This window comes from Balearica regulorum, chromosome 1, assembly GCF_011004875.1.
Source record: "Balearica regulorum gibbericeps isolate bBalReg1 chromosome 1, bBalReg1.pri, whole genome shotgun sequence".
Lineage (NCBI taxonomy): Eukaryota > Metazoa > Chordata > Aves > Gruiformes > Gruidae > Balearica > Balearica regulorum.
Window position 1 is genome coordinate 40487228 of NC_046184.1, and position 17081 is coordinate 40504308.

At 39.5% G+C, this 17081-nt stretch overlaps 1 protein-coding gene across 1 annotated transcript; it reads right to left on the reverse strand.

Annotated features, from left to right (window-relative positions):
• Nucleotides 1-351: 351 nt before the first annotated feature.
• Nucleotides 352-15695, reverse strand: TSPAN8 (tetraspanin 8). Its single transcript, XM_010311975.2, has 8 exons — nucleotides 15498-15695; nucleotides 10808-10870; nucleotides 7998-8126; nucleotides 7309-7383; nucleotides 7116-7223; nucleotides 5275-5412; nucleotides 3135-3218; nucleotides 352-574 (listed from the first exon to the last, which is right to left on the reverse strand). The coding sequence occupies exons 1-8, from the start codon at nucleotides 15555-15557 to the stop codon at nucleotides 521-523; spliced, it is 711 nt and encodes a 236-aa protein (XP_010310277.1). The 5' UTR covers nucleotides 15558-15695; the 3' UTR covers nucleotides 352-520.
• Between the last annotated feature and the right edge of the window lie 1386 nt (nucleotides 15696-17081).

Genomic DNA, 17081 nt, shown 5'->3' on the forward strand with positions numbered 1-17081 from the left:
CCTATTTGGATGAAAGTTATTCCCTGTGCTTCTCACAAGTAACAAACCCCTGACTGTATATACCATATCGAGTGTCGAACTGAACCGCGACACTCGTAATGAAAACACTCTGCCTGGGGGCATGTGATTCCCTGGAGCAGCCAGCCACTGCAAGATCGTTTGCAGCTGTTTATGATGCCTCTGCTAGTGGATGGCATAACACCCATGTGGACAGACTGCATGGTGAGCTCGGAATCTCAACATGACTTAAATGCTATCTTCAGACAAAATAAACTCCTCAGAAACATTAACAAAGATATTTATTGCAAATAAAAATTCACATTCACATCATTAAATCTTATGAAGTATAAGGAGGTCATTTTGCAAATTGTGAAGCATCCGTGTGCGCTTGGGCTGCCGTTTTCATCAGAACAGCTGTGTGGGACACGCGTAGATTTATCTGAATGTGCCAAGCCAAATATCCCTCTATCTACAAAGGTTTTGATTTGGCTGGTGACATCGTTCTGACACTTCCACAGTTTCATTTTCTCTGGATCTGGCAGTAGAGGCTCATAGAAAACCCCAAACCGAGTATCTGGAAAACAAAGACATTTCTGGTATTACTTGGCAGTCCTGGAAATCCCAGGATACAACTGATACACAGTGGGAACATTTTGTTTGCAAATGTCTTGGATTTACATGTAGGCTAAATTTGCTATGCAGAAGATCTTTTCCAATGCAATTCTTAAAGAACATGACTCTAGAATATAGCCATTTTAATGAAATCAATATGTAACACAGGTAAGACTGCAGACATGATGGAAAACTTTCATTTGTTTAAAAGATGGATTGCCTCTGTGGATGGGGAATCCTGTAGCTCTGGGGATTTAAAATGCAGTTGTTAGCTGCAATGGAGCAGCAAATACTGAGAAGTTCAAGAAATGTGGACAAAAATTCAGTCTTTTATTTTCTAAGAAAGTTGGAGGAACTTTCTGATTCCACTGCATATTCTATGGGTTATTTCCCTTTGAAATCTCTCTTCTTTTCCACTGTCACTCTTTTATGTAAATATATGTATAAAGGCATACATGTGTATATGTATATAGTCATACATCTATACACATACTCTACCGTTTTGAGAGGCAAACAATCATGCAACTAATATTTTATATTCATCAGTAATAGATTTGGGATAGAAACACTGAGACCATTAAAGAAGCTATTGCTTGAAATATAACATTCAGTAGGGTCACCTTCTGTAGTGGGAATTACTGGGTGAAATTCCACAACCTGTGACAGAAGGTCAGAGAGCTTCTGTCTGGGTTTAAAATTAACCAGTCTGTGAAGGTGTTTCACAAAAGTGGAAGGTATCCAAATGACATTTGTGAAGCCAGGAACATCAGGATGTTTCATTTATTTGAAGAAGAGACAGTGATGACTGTACAGAACACAGGGGTACAGCTAAAATGAGGGGATGAACTCACATCTGGAATAAACCAACAGGGCTTCCCTGACATACCATGCCCGTGTTTTCGCTTGTGCCCAAGTGAAACTGGGCTCTTCTTCTTAGTATCATTTCCAGCTCACCATTAACAGCCTACAAGTGGCATAATGGAGCAGGCAGAGAGGGCAACGCTAGGGAAGAGCACTTTTCCTTGTCAGCTTCTTTTTATCTGGGGTTTTCCAGAGCAGAGAGATAGTTAAACATGTGACCTTTGATTTGCAATTACTTGAGAAGTCATAATACGTTAATGTCTTTGGAAAGGCTAAATGTTTAGCAAGTGTGACTTGCCAGCTGACAATATGTACCAGCTGAGGCTCATACTGTTTATTCATGTTGTTTTCCAATCCTTTTATGATTGGGAGAGGCAGCCACCACAGAAAATGCCAACTGGAGAACAGGGAAGAATGATGGCCAATGAACTAAGTGCTACAACTCATGTAACTGCAGTAACTAGAGCAAAGTGACTTATAACTTACCTTCAGGCTACAGATGCAATTTTACATTTCTATTATATTTTTAAAGGCCTTTTAATATTGGTCTATTTCACCTATTTTCCCCCAAAGTCTACATGTAGGTGAGAGACCTCACCCCCCACATATAGCATCTTAAATAACATGAAGCCTGTACCGAGTAAGAACTTAGTGGCCTGTCCTCTCCCAGTGCTGCAGCTGCGTAACTCTTCCCCGCTTACTATTATTTTCCTGGAAATGTATTTTTGAGCTGGGGCTCTTGCCCACTCTTCTACCACGAGGAGCAATCCTCTGCCAAAGATGTTAAGAAGTTTTCACTCAATAACAGACTGAACTCTGCACAGCAATCTTCGTCATTTCTGCTTTTCCCTCAAACATCCATGGGCGGAGGGCGAGGGAGGAGGGAAACCACAGAAGAATAGGGAAAAGAAAAAAAATGACCGAAGAAAGCAACATGATGAAATCCCCTGTTTCTTTGTCATTTTCTCCTAATCAAAGCCTATCATTCATCAAGTAGCTGACTGGATAACCTCACTGTTTTTCCTCCTCTCTTTGGAGAAAAATTTGCATGTTATTCTTCACTGTATGATGAAGCAATTAAAATAAAGAGCTCACATACTCTGCTTTTTTTTACACACAGGAATATATGGAGCAGCACAGGTGCACACTCAGGCACATTAACGCACCATCTTGATGGCTAAATTTTGCTCTTGGAATAATAATTTTGTATCATAATTTCTCCGTGATAAGAATATGCAGTTTAGGGGATAAAGTTTTCTTATGAGATGACTTTTTCCTCAAGCAAAGGAAGGAAAGAGGAGGAAAAGACCAGCTGATCTGCCTCGTGTCTTCCTGGGGCTTGGTATCCACACACCCCTCTGTCCATGGGGCTCGCTGTCAAGGCACAGCCTGTTTCGAGGACTGTCAAATCTTTGCAGAAAAAGTGCCATGTGGTACACTTATACAGGCAGCAGGGTGGTCTGACCCCACCTGAAGTTCTCAGCTTGGCCGCCGTATACTGTTTATATGAAATAACAGTAAGATTATAGCTAAGGTGAGAGGTGGTTTTCCCTTGTCAATTAATTGAGCAAACCAGGTGTTTTAATCCCATTCCCAGTATATTTCTAAGTAGAACATATTGCTTGTCAGCTACTAAATATTTTAATGGTGTATACTGGTACCTCAATAACGGCCAGTCCAAAGGCAATCCCCATAATTATGAGCAGATGGTCTTTAAGGTATTTGACAATCACATTTCCACAAGGCTGAAAAATAAGACAAAATGATTAATTCTAGGTAAGCAATGTTATCTTAAGGTTAATAGGAATGCATCCTCTAAAATAACTCCTCTCATGCTCTCTCTCTTTCTCTCTGCGTTAAAGAAAGGTTATTTGAATTTACTCTGGCTTGTTGCTAACAAACACAAAGAACATAGCTATAGACAGATCAATTTAGTAGCTGACCATAAAAAAGTGCAATTTCAAAGGAAGATGTACAGCTGTAATGCCTAATGTTTGCATGGTTTTCAGTTGACAAGGAAAGAAGCATTTATTCTTACTTTCACTTGATAACTATTCACTGCTAGGAAAGAGCCAATGCAGCAATGACCAGATCTGAAAAAGAACTTCAGTTTCCCACTAATCTGATCTTTGGATTTGGAACTTCAAAGCCCATTATTAGAATCTGGCTCAACTATCACTATTTGGATATAAAACCTATCTTAAATATTAATTTTGACAAATGTTTGGTGGTCTTGGGCTGGGACTGGGAGGAAGAGAGTGATCATATCTGAAGTTCTATGCAGAACTACTCTCCTTTTTAATAAATGCATACATCTGTTCTTATAATGACCGCATCTTCTCCAGGCATTGACAATACTCCTTTTGCAAACTGTAGAGAAAGCCAAGTACGGCTTAAATCCATCAAAACTACAGTACTGTTCCAACACTACAACTGCCTTCCCCCCAGATATAGTTATATTCTTTCACCATATTTCCTCCCTCACAATAAACACGTGGGTCTTCTCCTTCTAGTCCTTCTGAAAAACTTCTCATTTAAGCTGACTCAGAACTGCACTGAATTTCAAACCTTTTTTCCTGGATCACAAGAGTTGAATGTCTTTACTAGCATCTAACACCACCATGAAATCTGTGTGTTCATGTGAGCGATATCTTGCACCTGCAGTAATTTCACTGATGGCTTCTCATGTGTCCTTTGAGGGTTTGCCTGAGGCCAAAAAGATGTTAAAATGTGGTCAAAACAGCCTCTTTGTATACATCTTATTTCCAGATTGGGTTCTGGCATCCTCCACTTAACCAGACTGTTCCCTTGCTTTAAAACAGTATTTGCTTCTGTGGGACTACACAGAGAGGAAATTAGTGTTCAAGCAGGACCTGGCTAAGGAGCTGCTCATTTAGAAAAGCATACAAACAGATTGGACATTTGCTAAAATCTGCTTTGTGCTAAGGGCAGATTGTCAAACTTAGTACCACCAGCATCCTGAAAATGCAGCTATTTTGTGCTAGTTTTTCACTTTTTTCCCCCATATTTTTTTTTTGTATGCATGGAGTTCAAATTTCCATATAAGGAGACAGATAAATCTTGAAATTAATTAATTGAGATCTCTGCTGCCCACGTGCCAATTTTTGAGTATGCTTTCTTGTTACCTGTCACCGGACATTTTTGCCTTATTATTATATTAACTGCCACAAACTTTTGAAAAGTTGTAGGAAACTACACTTTGAGTACGCTGCCATGAAGGCTACAACATGTGAGGTTTCTTTCTAGCAGATCCTGCAAAATGACTGGGTTTTTTTGTTTTGTTTTTGTTTTTTATTAAAGGACTATAAAACCCCAAAGGTCTTGCAGTTAATATGTTTTGTTTGTTTTTCAATATCCCTTAGCCCTTGGAAAACCTCTGAGTCAACATGTCTACGACCAGAATGAGCCTGGGTGTGAACTTCTGAGGGAGGAATGAGAGCCACAGGGAAGCTGATGTGCTCCTCTGACCCAGAGGCATACCCTGACCCCAACCATAATAATTTTCACCCACAGTAACCATGCAGACTGCTGAGGTCCTAAGGGTGCTGCACGGCACAGCTAAAATAGAGGCATCCCAAGAAGAGGAAGCAGCAGCGTATTTAATCTATGCACAGTAATTTCATAACAGATGGCATAGGGGCAAACCTGGATAATGAAGAGAAGAAAAAAACCTTGCCTTTTTGGAAAGATGCAGAACTGCTGACTATGTCAGTCACCAAAGACAACCTTGGGTTAAAACCTCTTTATGGAAAGAAGAGTGGAACATTATATTTTTCTTACCGTTTTATAAACATATCTGTCTTGAAAGACGGTGCAGATGTCTGTTGATGAGTCGTTTGATTCACACTCACAGATTTTATTACTAGCAAAATTTTTTCCCCAGTCTTCAGGTCCATGCAGCAAACCGCAGCACTTGTTCTGCAAGAAAGGAGGAAATGGGCAGATGAGGAAAACAGTGGTGATTTGCAGTTCAAGAGGAGTAGACGAGGGAGCTGAGAGGAACAAGAGAGAAATTTCCTTTCATCTTTTCCTATGTGGAAGTTGTCCCAAATTGGTATGTCTCAAACACCCTTTACATTTCCACATTTCCTTACCAGTTATAAGAATATAAGTGCACAAGTTAAAAGAAAAAAAAAAAAAAAAAGAAAAGGAAAAAAGACCACATTTTCAGTATTCAGTGCTCAAAAAAAATTAACATGCTATAAAGCTAGTAATTGTCAGTGCCAAAATGGAACTGGAACATAGAACAATGCTGAATATAGTATTTTTTGAGAACCAAGTCTTATTTCTGTAAGTTATACTTGCAAAAGGTAAGTAACAGCTCCAGTAGCATCCACATTTCACATCTTGAAAAGCCAGGCTGAAAATGTAAAATTCAGGCACATAAAACTCTGAAATCTAGAAAAATAAACACCTTAAATGATGTTTAGCCCTTTAAATTAGAAATGGACTGAGCAGGCCAGGGCTTCTTTTGGGGTTTGTGAAACCTAAACCAGGTGCAGTTCCATTTCATGTTCCACTTTATTCAAGCCACTAGAGCTCAGGGGTGCAGACTTGGGTTTGAGGTCCTCCCTTTTCTAAAAAGCAGCTGGAAATGTTCACATAATTCTATATAAAAGCAAAGGCTGTGAGACATAATAAAGCAATTCTGGTCTATTTAAAAATTAATACAGTAATTATGGGATTTTTCATTTTGCTCATCCTTCAATCATCTCTCCAGGGAGCTGCTTATTATAGCAGAAGAAATAAGCTGGCTCAGAAGCAGAGGGCAGGGCTGGAGGTGGAATGGGGAAGGAGAAGTGGAAGTAGTATAAGCCACCCAAATACTGTTTCTTGCTTCCTTTTCTTTTGCACCAGCAGCCTTTAAAAATATAGGAATTCTTTAAGCCTACTCATCAAAGTCATCACCCATTAGGGACTGAAAAAAAACCAAAACCCAACAGCAGGCACTCTGTGAGCACACAGCAGGTACTAGTGGAGGGGCAGGGGTCTACACCATCATTGATATTAGTGAGATTCAAGGGTATTCCCTGTGTGATACCTTGGAGCAAGCTGGCACTAAGTGTCCTCCTTCTGGGGTCCTGCTGGTGGGGGAAGCCAGGGTAAGTATAAGCACAAACCTTCCTTTAATCATATTTCTTCCTCCTTCTTACACAGTAAAGTATGGCATTTAATGACTTCATAGCAATGGGATATTCCAAATGAAATACACTTCTGAAGTTTTCCTTATCCCTGGGGTAACCTTGCCTTAAGAGTACTCGATAGTTCTTAGCTGGGATACAGTGAAGGAGCAATGTCCCTTCAGAAGGGAAAGCTGTAACAAAGGAGCAGGCAGCCTTCTCATGAACGAGCTTAGCTAACTGTCAGTCTCACTTGCACGCTGTGCATCCTTGCTCCATTGCTCTTATAAACACGATTGCACAAAGAAGTCATCACAGAAAGCCCGTGTCACACCAAGACGGCAGAAGCCCCTTGTGTAGTGTTTTAACCTGCATTTAAGTCTGACCCTTCCCCATCCTCAGGGAATGAAATTCAAATCTATGGCAGAGTAGCCATAAAACGAAACACAAAGTGATGGAACAGAGAGCAACAATCCCTGCCCTTTGTTACATTTTAATTACCGTTCTCTCAAACTTCTGGAATTTCTCTTGAAATGCTTTAGATTCTTCTGTAGAGCTTTGCAATGAACCCACACTTGCCAGGAGAGTCTTGTTCAGAGATGTTTCAATCTGCAAGTCCAAATATTTTATTAATTTTCGAGGTAGAAACAAAACTCTGGGAAAACATCAATGAAAATGCAGAATAATACTGTACCTGAGATCTGTACACTGCTCCTAAAATACCTCCTGTGACCTGAAGGATCAGGATCAGAAGCAGTCCAATAAAAAACTAGGAAGAAAATAAAAGGAGGAGAAAGCTATAGTACTTTTGACCAAGATGATATAATTTCTTCTATGTGAATGTTAAGCTTTCATGTGCTTGAATAACCATGTAGGTAGAATGAACTGAAGTTCCAGTTATTCCTTCTCTGGCAATGTGAAAAAGGGGTGCTTGAGACAGAGCGTGTTCAGCTGGTGACCAAAACAAAGTCCATGCCAGAGTGGTGGCATGATAGGCAGTGTGTAGGTGTTGGGCAGGAGGACAGGAAGGACATTCTAGGAGGACCAGCAAAGGGAACAACTGGGAATTTATGATATTAAATGGGATAGGTAGTGGGGGAGGACTGGTGGCGGGAACTTAGGTGATGGTTGGATGGAAAAAAAAATAGTGACATGCTCGGGGGTCTCTGGATCCTGTCTTCTTGTTGATGAGATCACCCATCATTTTTTCTACATTAGAATTCAGAAGGGGCTCAAGCACAAGGTAAGCAATGAAAACACATTATCATAATCAAGCATTTGGTTAAACAAAAAAGCCCTCATCCTCATTTGAAACTGCTTGCAAAAGCCTTATCCATCAAATGTAGCTGTGTGTAATGGTAGCCAAATGTTTTTCTTTCCTACCAACAGCAGCATGCACCGGCTCTCCTTTATGGCACCACAGCACCCCAGAAACCCAAGGACCATAATAACGGAGCCCACGGCTATCAGCAGATCAACCCCTGCAAACAGGCTGCTGTCTATCTCCAACTCCTGAAAAGAGACAGGAAAAAAATCTTTCAGCTACAAGAAACTCCTCCTAAAACCATCTGTATCCACCCCAAACAAGATAATTACTTCATAACTGATAAATATACTGATTAGCAACCATGGAGAAATTCTGATCCATAAATAAACAAACCTCTAATGCCCCCTTCTTGAACGTTTTCTTGGGGAGCTAGGTGGAACCTGACTTTTCGCAGTCTGTCTCTGCAGATGAAACTCAACTTTACAGAGTAAATAAAGATCTCTTGTCTTTAAAGTGGCTTTCAGTTAGTTTTCAGTTGATGAATCTTTGCTTTTTACTGGAAGTAGCAAAATTGATTATCTCAAAATCTTTCCTACATTAACCAAATGTTAAAGAAACAAAACCTCTGTTCATCATTAGAAGGCCTGGAACATATTCTGTGGCTGTTCCTGAGAGAACACTTCTCCAAGTGATGCTGGATATACTAGAGAAATAGTTAGATGCGTTTTCCAAAGCAGCTTTCTTTTTCTTTTTTTTTTTTAGATGTGATCTCTAATATTACCCTCAGAGATGAGGACTGTATTTTGATGTGTGGGACATTCAACTAAACAATTCTTATACCTCAATATTATTAAATATCAAATTATTCAGTTCCCACAGGACTGACTAAGGCCAAAGGCCAGAATAGAGAAAAATGTTCAAAGAATATTTTCCAGTGTGGCTAGTGCCAAGATTAGCAAAAATGTCTGGAAGTTGTCACATTTATCTTCTGATGGAAATTGCAAAGGTATATAGACAAGTATAATTTGAAGAATGTGTTGTTCTTTCCCCTTCCAAGTTGGACTGAACCTCCTGTTATTTATTCTTAGAAAGCTCTATTCATCTACAGCCAAATCCTTATGGTCTGTTCAATTATTACTCAGGCAAAACATACATTGGTTTTGAATGGGAACTTTGCCTGCCTAGAGGCAAAAATGTGAGAAAATGCTTTCAATTTTGGTCCCTACTCTTAATTCACAGTTTTCAGGGAGCACTAAGTGTCACTTCAGGAAACCAGTTTGGGACACACTTAAGTATGCTTTTCTGAATAGGAAATGTCTCAAAAAATAAGAAAAGATAATAGTGGTTATGGTTTTCCAAGTTCCATTCTACCATCTGAGCCATCATACTAGAGATGGTCAACTAACAAGTATGGCAATTTTAGCTTCTTGTAAAATGTTGATTGAGGAGTGAAAGTTGTTGTTCTTCCTCTTCCACAGCAGAGAATGGCAGAGCTCTCCACCATGACCTAATTTACCCCATGGCACTTGGTCATCATGAACCAAGTTCTGCTGTATCCACCCTCTGCCAGACATGAGACATCTGGGACTGGCTAAGAAAGAGCAACAGTGTCATCAGTCAAATGGCAGGAAATATATAAAGCTATCTTCTTATCTCCACCTTAAAAATTGTTCTTAACTGATGGACTGTGGTAGAGCAGCAGAGGAGTGATCTGAAGATTTGCAACTTAATGTATATTAAAGGCTCAGTCTGAAAGCTGAAAAAAAATTCTTCCATGTCACACCTGGCCATTTTTTTCACTTCTATGGCCAGAAAGCCTTTTTGGAAGTAGAAGTATGTCAATTAAATTTTCAAATTCATTTTGGGCCATATTTTTATGGCCCAAATTCACTAGAAGAAATATGCTGATTAAACCTTAGAGTCAGATTGTCCTTCCTGTTAGTATAACAAAGCACTAACATACAAAGATTGCACAGTGCCTTTCAGAGAAGCACCTATGAGCTGTGAAATCAGCTTTGCCCAAGGGTGGCAGAAAACATGCTGCGAGTCAGAGGCCAGTGCCATGGGAGCACACTTGGCAAAAGGCTGGCGGTGCCCACAGGACCAAAAGGCCTTTGCACTGACAGGACCAGCCTTTGCTGCATGTCTGCAAGATCAAGGGCTCCTCAAAATTGTATTATTTTCCCTAGCTTTGCACAAAAGGAAAGTCATAAAGTCTGAAGTAATTTAATAACACAGATAAAATCCAGGAGGGGAACTCAGGAACTTTTTTTCTCCCCTCCAGGAGGGCTGTTAGGACATTTTAATCCTAAATAAAGATTTTTGGGTCTCTAAAATTCTTTCTGTAGAAATATGAGGGGAAAAGGATAAGGTGTTTTTAAGGAGTCACTGAAAAGAGAAGGGAAAAATCCTTGTTCCCTTTCAAAGTTGCAGTTACTGGGGAAATAAGAATTGTGTTATTGAAGACAGTGAGAAAGGTAAAAGTATTCCCCACAAACATGTGGAAGTAACCCTAGGAATATGTATGACTATACTATTATAATAGGGAAAGACATTGAAAAGTCTAGGAGCTGCTTGGCTCCTCATTATTCTCTTCAACACTGAAATCAATAACAAAAGGATCATTAGTTTTCATTAGAGGAGAGAGAGACAAATGTTTTCCAACAGAAATCAGTGTGCATCTGCAAGAAACTACATTAACAACACTAGCGAACACTTCCTGTAGTCACATGTCTGTGCTTACATCAATCACTTTATCTGATTACCTGCACAATCTTGTTTAAATGTCATAAAATGTATTAATCTTTACCTACACAAACCACCTCAACAAAAATATAAGAAATTTGTGGAAATTAAGATGGGAAATTAAAGTGTATGCAGAAGCTTCCACATTTTACATGGTTCTGGAATGGCTGCACACATTTACCTGCTGAGCACCTTTACTAACACGTATCCATATAGAAACTCCCAAAATAATGGAACCACACACCTGCAGGAAAAAATAAAGAATATTTAGGAAGATCAGCAATTCTAGATTAACATTCAACATCCAAATTGCACCAGATGCTGGCCAAAATTCTGAAATAATTTGTTTGGCAAAGTGAAAGAAACATGAATTGCTGGAGCATAGAATATTGATTCACATCCAGGAAACTTCATAAAAGTAGTTAAATCTTCAGTTATGCACCAAATCCCTGATGTTTCTACCTCAGAGGACTCTGCATTTCCTTGATGATTTATACATGTGGTTGGGAAGCACACAGAAATTCTGTCAGATGAGAAAGGAATATAAATGTCTATAGTATGTACATAACATGGCTGTAAAGAACATTGTTTCTGGTATAATGGAAACACATGAGATTTGATAGGAAGGGACGTTTGTATAAATGTTGTTTCTAGAATTATTCAGGACATGTATCTAGAGACATATTCTCTATGATAAAACCATCAGGAAAAGTTCTAAATGAACATTGTTTCTATTGTAACAATATCTGACCATCTCCGATCCTTAGAATATTCCTCCTATAAAATGCCTATAGTAGTCATTTCCATTACATTTCTACAGAAAACCACCATACTCAATCATGGACATGTGAAAGTTAGACCAGAATTACTTACTTTAAGATGCTGAAGTCAGGGCAGATGAATCCCAGGTCCAGACAAATTCCCTAATCACTAGTTCTGCTCCTGTTCCATTGATTGTTGAGGTACTGTTCCGCTATGCACCAGTCACTCCAGTCCTAACCTTTCTAATCATAAAGTGTTGGAGACAGGTAATTAAGAGGCTAATCAGGTGTAAGGATTGTGCCTACTGAGATTACTGGTAGGAAAGAAAGATCACTGAGGACCAGAGACTAGTCAGAATTAGAATTATCTTCCTGTATGTCATTAATACTCAAGTCATAAATGGCCTTGAAATTTTGTTATGAGCTTCCCGTGCAGACTGGGACTATTCCTAACCTTTTAAAATTAAAAGAGCTATTTTTATATGTTTTAGATAATTTTTCTTAAAAAATACTTTCCCCGCAAAAGGTTTCATATAATATTCAGCATCAAAGACCGTAACGACTTTAGCAGATTATTTAATATGGAACAGAGCCAGCACTCAGACATGAGTACCACACATTTTCCTGCTATAAGTAAAGCTCCTATAAGTACATTTTAAACATGAAAAGGAAAGTTATACAATCGATGACAGCTACATCATGTTATCAAATTTAACTAGAACTCCCCACTGAAACCTGAATCCCACTGAATCTGCCTAGAAAGTGATGGTATCACATGAGTCTATATTTGGATCATCTTGTTCAGGAGCACCGTGTGAGCCATGTGGCTATGCACCAGACAACATGGGCTTGCTAATGTGAAAATTTCCACTGAAGCAGCTGTTGCTACAAATTCAAACAGAATTTGACCCACTGCCTTATTTGTTATATAGGACCTCCCTTAAAAATACAGCACAGAAGTAGAAGTAAATATAGCTGAATGTACAGGAACTTAGCAATCAGATGGGAATGTTACAATATTTATTTCCTTCATTCAAAAAAAGAAACAATTTATAAATCAAAATTTTTCATAAGATGTATATATTTTAATTACAAAAATTGACTTTATTTAGGCTGATAAAAAATGCTCCATTTCAGTAAAATCTTAATGTTTTGTTCCTGTTTATTTTCATAGTATACAAAGTGTACAAGAACACACAAGAAAAAGTTTTGAAATAACAACTCAAAATGATCTGTTTCCAAAGAGTCCAAGTGGAACATTTCAAGTTAGCTGGAATAATCCATCCTAATTATTAAGTTTTTTTAAAATAAAGTTTCAACTAAAGAAACTTTCATTTCAGGAAATTTCATTTTTTTTAATGAACGAGTATTTTCCAATGGAATGAAAATAACTTCTCTGAAAAGATCCTCACCTATTTTCTCAAAACTAGATGGCTATCGTAGTTTTGCCTCAACCCTCGACCAGGAATCTTGGTTGCGGTCTCATAAACTGAGCAGGAACAGGACTGTTGTCCCTCAAATTCGATCGGTCCTTCTCTTCTCAAGCCCTTCAGCCTTGGTGTGATGAAGAAATACAGCTCAGTTAAATTAATATCACCTCAGATGAGCCTGCTGTGACTCTGAACCAGCAGTATATAAAGACTCTGCACTTCTCAGACACAGGAATACCAAACCTATGTGAAATTCCCTCCACTGGCACACACTTTTTAAGCAACCAGTTTAAGGGTATCAAGAGGAGCTTTCTACAAGGTTGATCCTGTTCGTTTGACTGGAATACTTCCTTGAAATACCTGAAATTAACAGTGCTAGGAAGGTCCTATGGAGAATGTGGTCTATGGCTGAGCATACCTGCTAAGTTTGTGTTGCTGCTTTCAGGGATCGAGATGTTCGTATGTAAGTTATGAGGAAGGGGTCACTTTGGTTGTAGATGCGACTGTAAGTCTGATATTAACAACTGATCAAAGATTGCTCTGTCACTAATCGAGTTGTTACTTCAAACTAGGATCAGACCAATATTTAGTGCAAGGAGATGGTAATTCTACAATTTTGCATGATGTGGAGTAGCAGAGGCTGACAGAATGAGGGCAGCAGGTGAGACTGGATATCCTGCAAACTCTGAATAAGGGAAAGAGGAAAAATCTGATCTACATGTCAGGTTTAATGCACAAAACTGACTTAAGGATAAACTCAAGGACTATTAAAAGCTCCATATAGGCATCCAGCTCCAAAGCACAGGTCTTCAAAAGCCCACACTCGGCTTTCACCAAACTGGGCGGATGCAAAACTCTATGGACACGCTGGAGCCCAGCATGGGGCTCATGGGGCTGTACGTTCCCAGGAGGCAAACATTACGTAGTGAAGCCAGAGCCACTTTGCAGAGCTAGCTTAGACTATTCCAGGGCTTACGCTCTTAGTGCTATGCTGTAAGAGCTGCTTAGAAAAAAGGCATCAGAAGACTGGAAAGCCCATTTCTGGGTGCCCTAAGAGAGGTCGCTCCCAAAGAGATTGCAAAGGGCTTAAAATAAAAGGTTGCCAGGTAAATACACAGTCATTGCTCTTATCTAGTTAAGGTTACAGTCACCTTCATTTCCCACTATCAGTTTAACTTTCTAGTTGCCAACTGCCTTGTGCACCAGGGAGACCAGCTATGGGACCAGTGGCTGTAAAGACATCTCTGTTCCCTGCACTTTACTCCAGCAATTTCATGATTTCCAGGAATTAGAGACAGGAATGTGAATCAAAGAATTCAGCTTCATTGTACTCCCCCATATTCCTGTTTGGACCATGTCTGTTCTTCTCTATCTTGGTAGTGCTAAACCCCTTCCTTTAAAATAAGTAATTATAGCTGCATTCCTCTCCTCCTGTGTCCCATCCAGGTAGTCACCTGCACAGCAAATGTTCTCAGCATACTCTTCCCCAGAATGCGGTACGGATTTTCCTACCTTTGGCATGAAGATAGGTTTGGGAAGTTTGTTTGCCTGTGTTTTAGCTTGTAGTAAATACAGATGAATGTGAACAGGAAAAACGTCCTGAGGGGCAGGAATTCCAAGTCAGAAACTTATGGACTCTTTTAAGCAATGTTGCAGAAAAACTTCAATACAGATGTCAAATTTCTTCAATCTGCCTTGATGAAGGTGGAGGAAGAAGAGGGGGGAGGCAGTCCAAACTATCACCGGCCTGTTAGGAATTTCTTTGTGAGGTCCACAAGCGATCACAGATTTTTGCTAATTCTTCTCATTTTGGCTAGCCACAAATTTTCCAAGGCTACTGTTTGTGGTCCCTTTTGAATGGTATCACCTTTTCACTTGAAAAAAAATCCCTTGAGGCAAAGCCCATAATGTGGCTAGTAGTTCCGCTTCTGGTTTCAGTGAACCTCTGGTGAACCTGACAAATCTCTGTCAGGAAAGTCGACAGTGAGGTTGAACCGTGAGAGAAATGTTCTTTAACTCAAACCTTTCCAGAGCTTCCAGGACCTGAAATTCTTGCAAACCAGCCGAGATGTGATAAATAGACACATACAACACCCAGAACCCTGCCTGCTGCCTTGTGCTGTATCTGCCTCGATACAGCTATCGGCAGTACTGCCAGCCCATACCATTTTACAAATGTTTACTGTCCACCATCAGAAACTAATTATGACGCTGAACGTAAAGCAAAGAACCACAAAGAAGGATATGAAAACGATTTATCAATTAGGAGGCTAAAAATACAAGTGAATTTTCCGTATCTTCTGTTGCAACTACATTTTCAGGATTATACCGTTTGGATGCAAGCAGCAGACAATAAAAGCAAGAGAATGATGCATTGTAAGTGGAAAATCTGTTATCTTCTGACTGAAATGATGATGTCCCTTGACATAGGGGGCACGATATGGGCAGGGAGACAGACTCATGGCTGGTCTACTTTTGAATGCGGTGGAAAAGCTCCTACTTTTGAAGGAAAAAGACAAAAGGAAGGGCAAAATTTAAACATATTCTCCCCTCTCTGATTTAGAGTTGTACTCTGGTTCCACTTATGCTCTATTTTCTTTACAATTCCTTCAGCTGCAGTGTTCAGATAATGTTGAACACATTTCATGCATCACTAATAAAAATTTAAACATCAACTTACCCAAAATAAGAAGTTGAAGATGAACATGGAGTACTTCATGCAGCTGCTTACACCCGCCATTTTCAACAAGCTGAGACAAAAATGAGCACTGCAGAAGAAGCTTTCCTAAAGCAGGAAAAACAGGAACATAAAAATTGTTCCTGCGTCTTCAGAAAACCTCTCAAACCACGTCAAATACACTGTGCTCTGCTACTGAAAGCAAAAATTGTGACCAAGGCATCAATAGTTATTTAAATAGTTTCTATACCACAGGTAAATATTAACCAGAGCATTGGGAAATGCTACCAGTTGTTATCACTGAGTGTCCAGACTATTATTGCGTTTCTGTGATATGTACTTTTCTCCGGTCATGTTAGTCTTGTCCTACGCCTTGAAAGTAAATAGATAATGCAGCAAAAGCCATAATTTCAAGAGAAAGGGAAGTGAGCATTTTATAGACGTGCTTTTAAGAGGTAGAAATGATTGCGTTCCTTAATGCTTTAAAGTTACAGGGTTTATGCTTTCATTGCCCACTGATCATTGCCAACATTCATTTGGTCATGTTCAGCCTCCCACTCCAGACATTCAACCAGTGTAAAGGGATGGGTCTGTGTTGTCGTGGTAGAGGAGGGGTAAGGAATATGTCACCATTTTCACCTCTTGGCATCTACTTCAGATCCTTTTCCTCTTCCTAAATAAATCAGGACCCTGGGAACCTGAGCACTGCAGTACATAAAATGTCCTGCTGTGCAGGTTTCCAAAAGTGTTGTGAACCCCAGCACAGCAGTCACAATTTTGGTGTCAGGTGCAGGATACCTCTCAGCAACAGGAGCTAAATTAGTCCCAGAAGGCAAGGCAATAAACCTATTTCATTATTTTTGTTTTATGTCTTGTTTGTTTTCTTTTGTGCTCCTTAAACCAGGAATCCTGAGGGGAAAATAAAGGTATCATTGCTCTGTTTTTTTCTATCAGCCCATTTTCTGGAGAAGCCCTGAATAGCAGTCCTTGGAGGGATGAGGGTCAGGCCCAGGTTCCTCCGAGTTCATCATAAAAAAAAAAAAGAAGCTTTATTTTGCAGGTGAGCACAAAAGATTTAAATGTGAGAGATTAAGGACATGCTGGACTGAACTGATTTATGAAGCCCCCTTGGCCCAAGCCCATTTTTCAGTCTTCACTGTCAGTTCTCATCCTTCAATTCTGCTGTCTGTATTTGTAAAAAAAAAAAAAAAAAAAAAGGAAAGTGTTAGTATATAACACACCTGTAGATGGTGACAAAAAGATGTAGCTTAGAGCCTAGCTTTTGTAGAATTCACAAAAAAAGTCTACTCTACATTGAAAACAACTTCCTCTAGCTGCTCTCCAAACCAGCTTTGAAGGAAGGTGCATTGCTGTCATCTCCCCATTCACTTTCACAGATTATATCTAAACAGACACAACCATTCCCATTCTTATGAGTGTCTCTATACCTGCCTTTGACTTTCTGGGGTCCTTTCTGGAGTAATACTCTTTTTTTCTAACTCTAGGAGATAAACTGTCTGACTGGTTTATTTCACAATATCCAGCCTGAATCTGAAAATGTTCCTAAAAATAATTGTACTCATGAAA

Bases quoted from the DNA above. Each gene is read 5' to 3' on its own strand.
- TSPAN8 (XM_010311975.2), bottom strand. From the start codon at position 15,557: ATGGCGGGTGTAAGCAGCTGCATGAAGTACTCCATGTTCATCTTCAAC. The intron at 10,871-15,497 runs GTAAGTTGATGT...TTTTTCCTGCAG, and splicing joins TCTTCAACTTCTTATTTTGG to GTGTGTGGTTCCATTATTTT. The intron at 575-3,134 runs GTACCAGTATAC...TTTGTTTTCCAG, and splicing joins TTGGACTGGCCGTTATTGAG to ATACTCGGTTTGGGGTTTTC.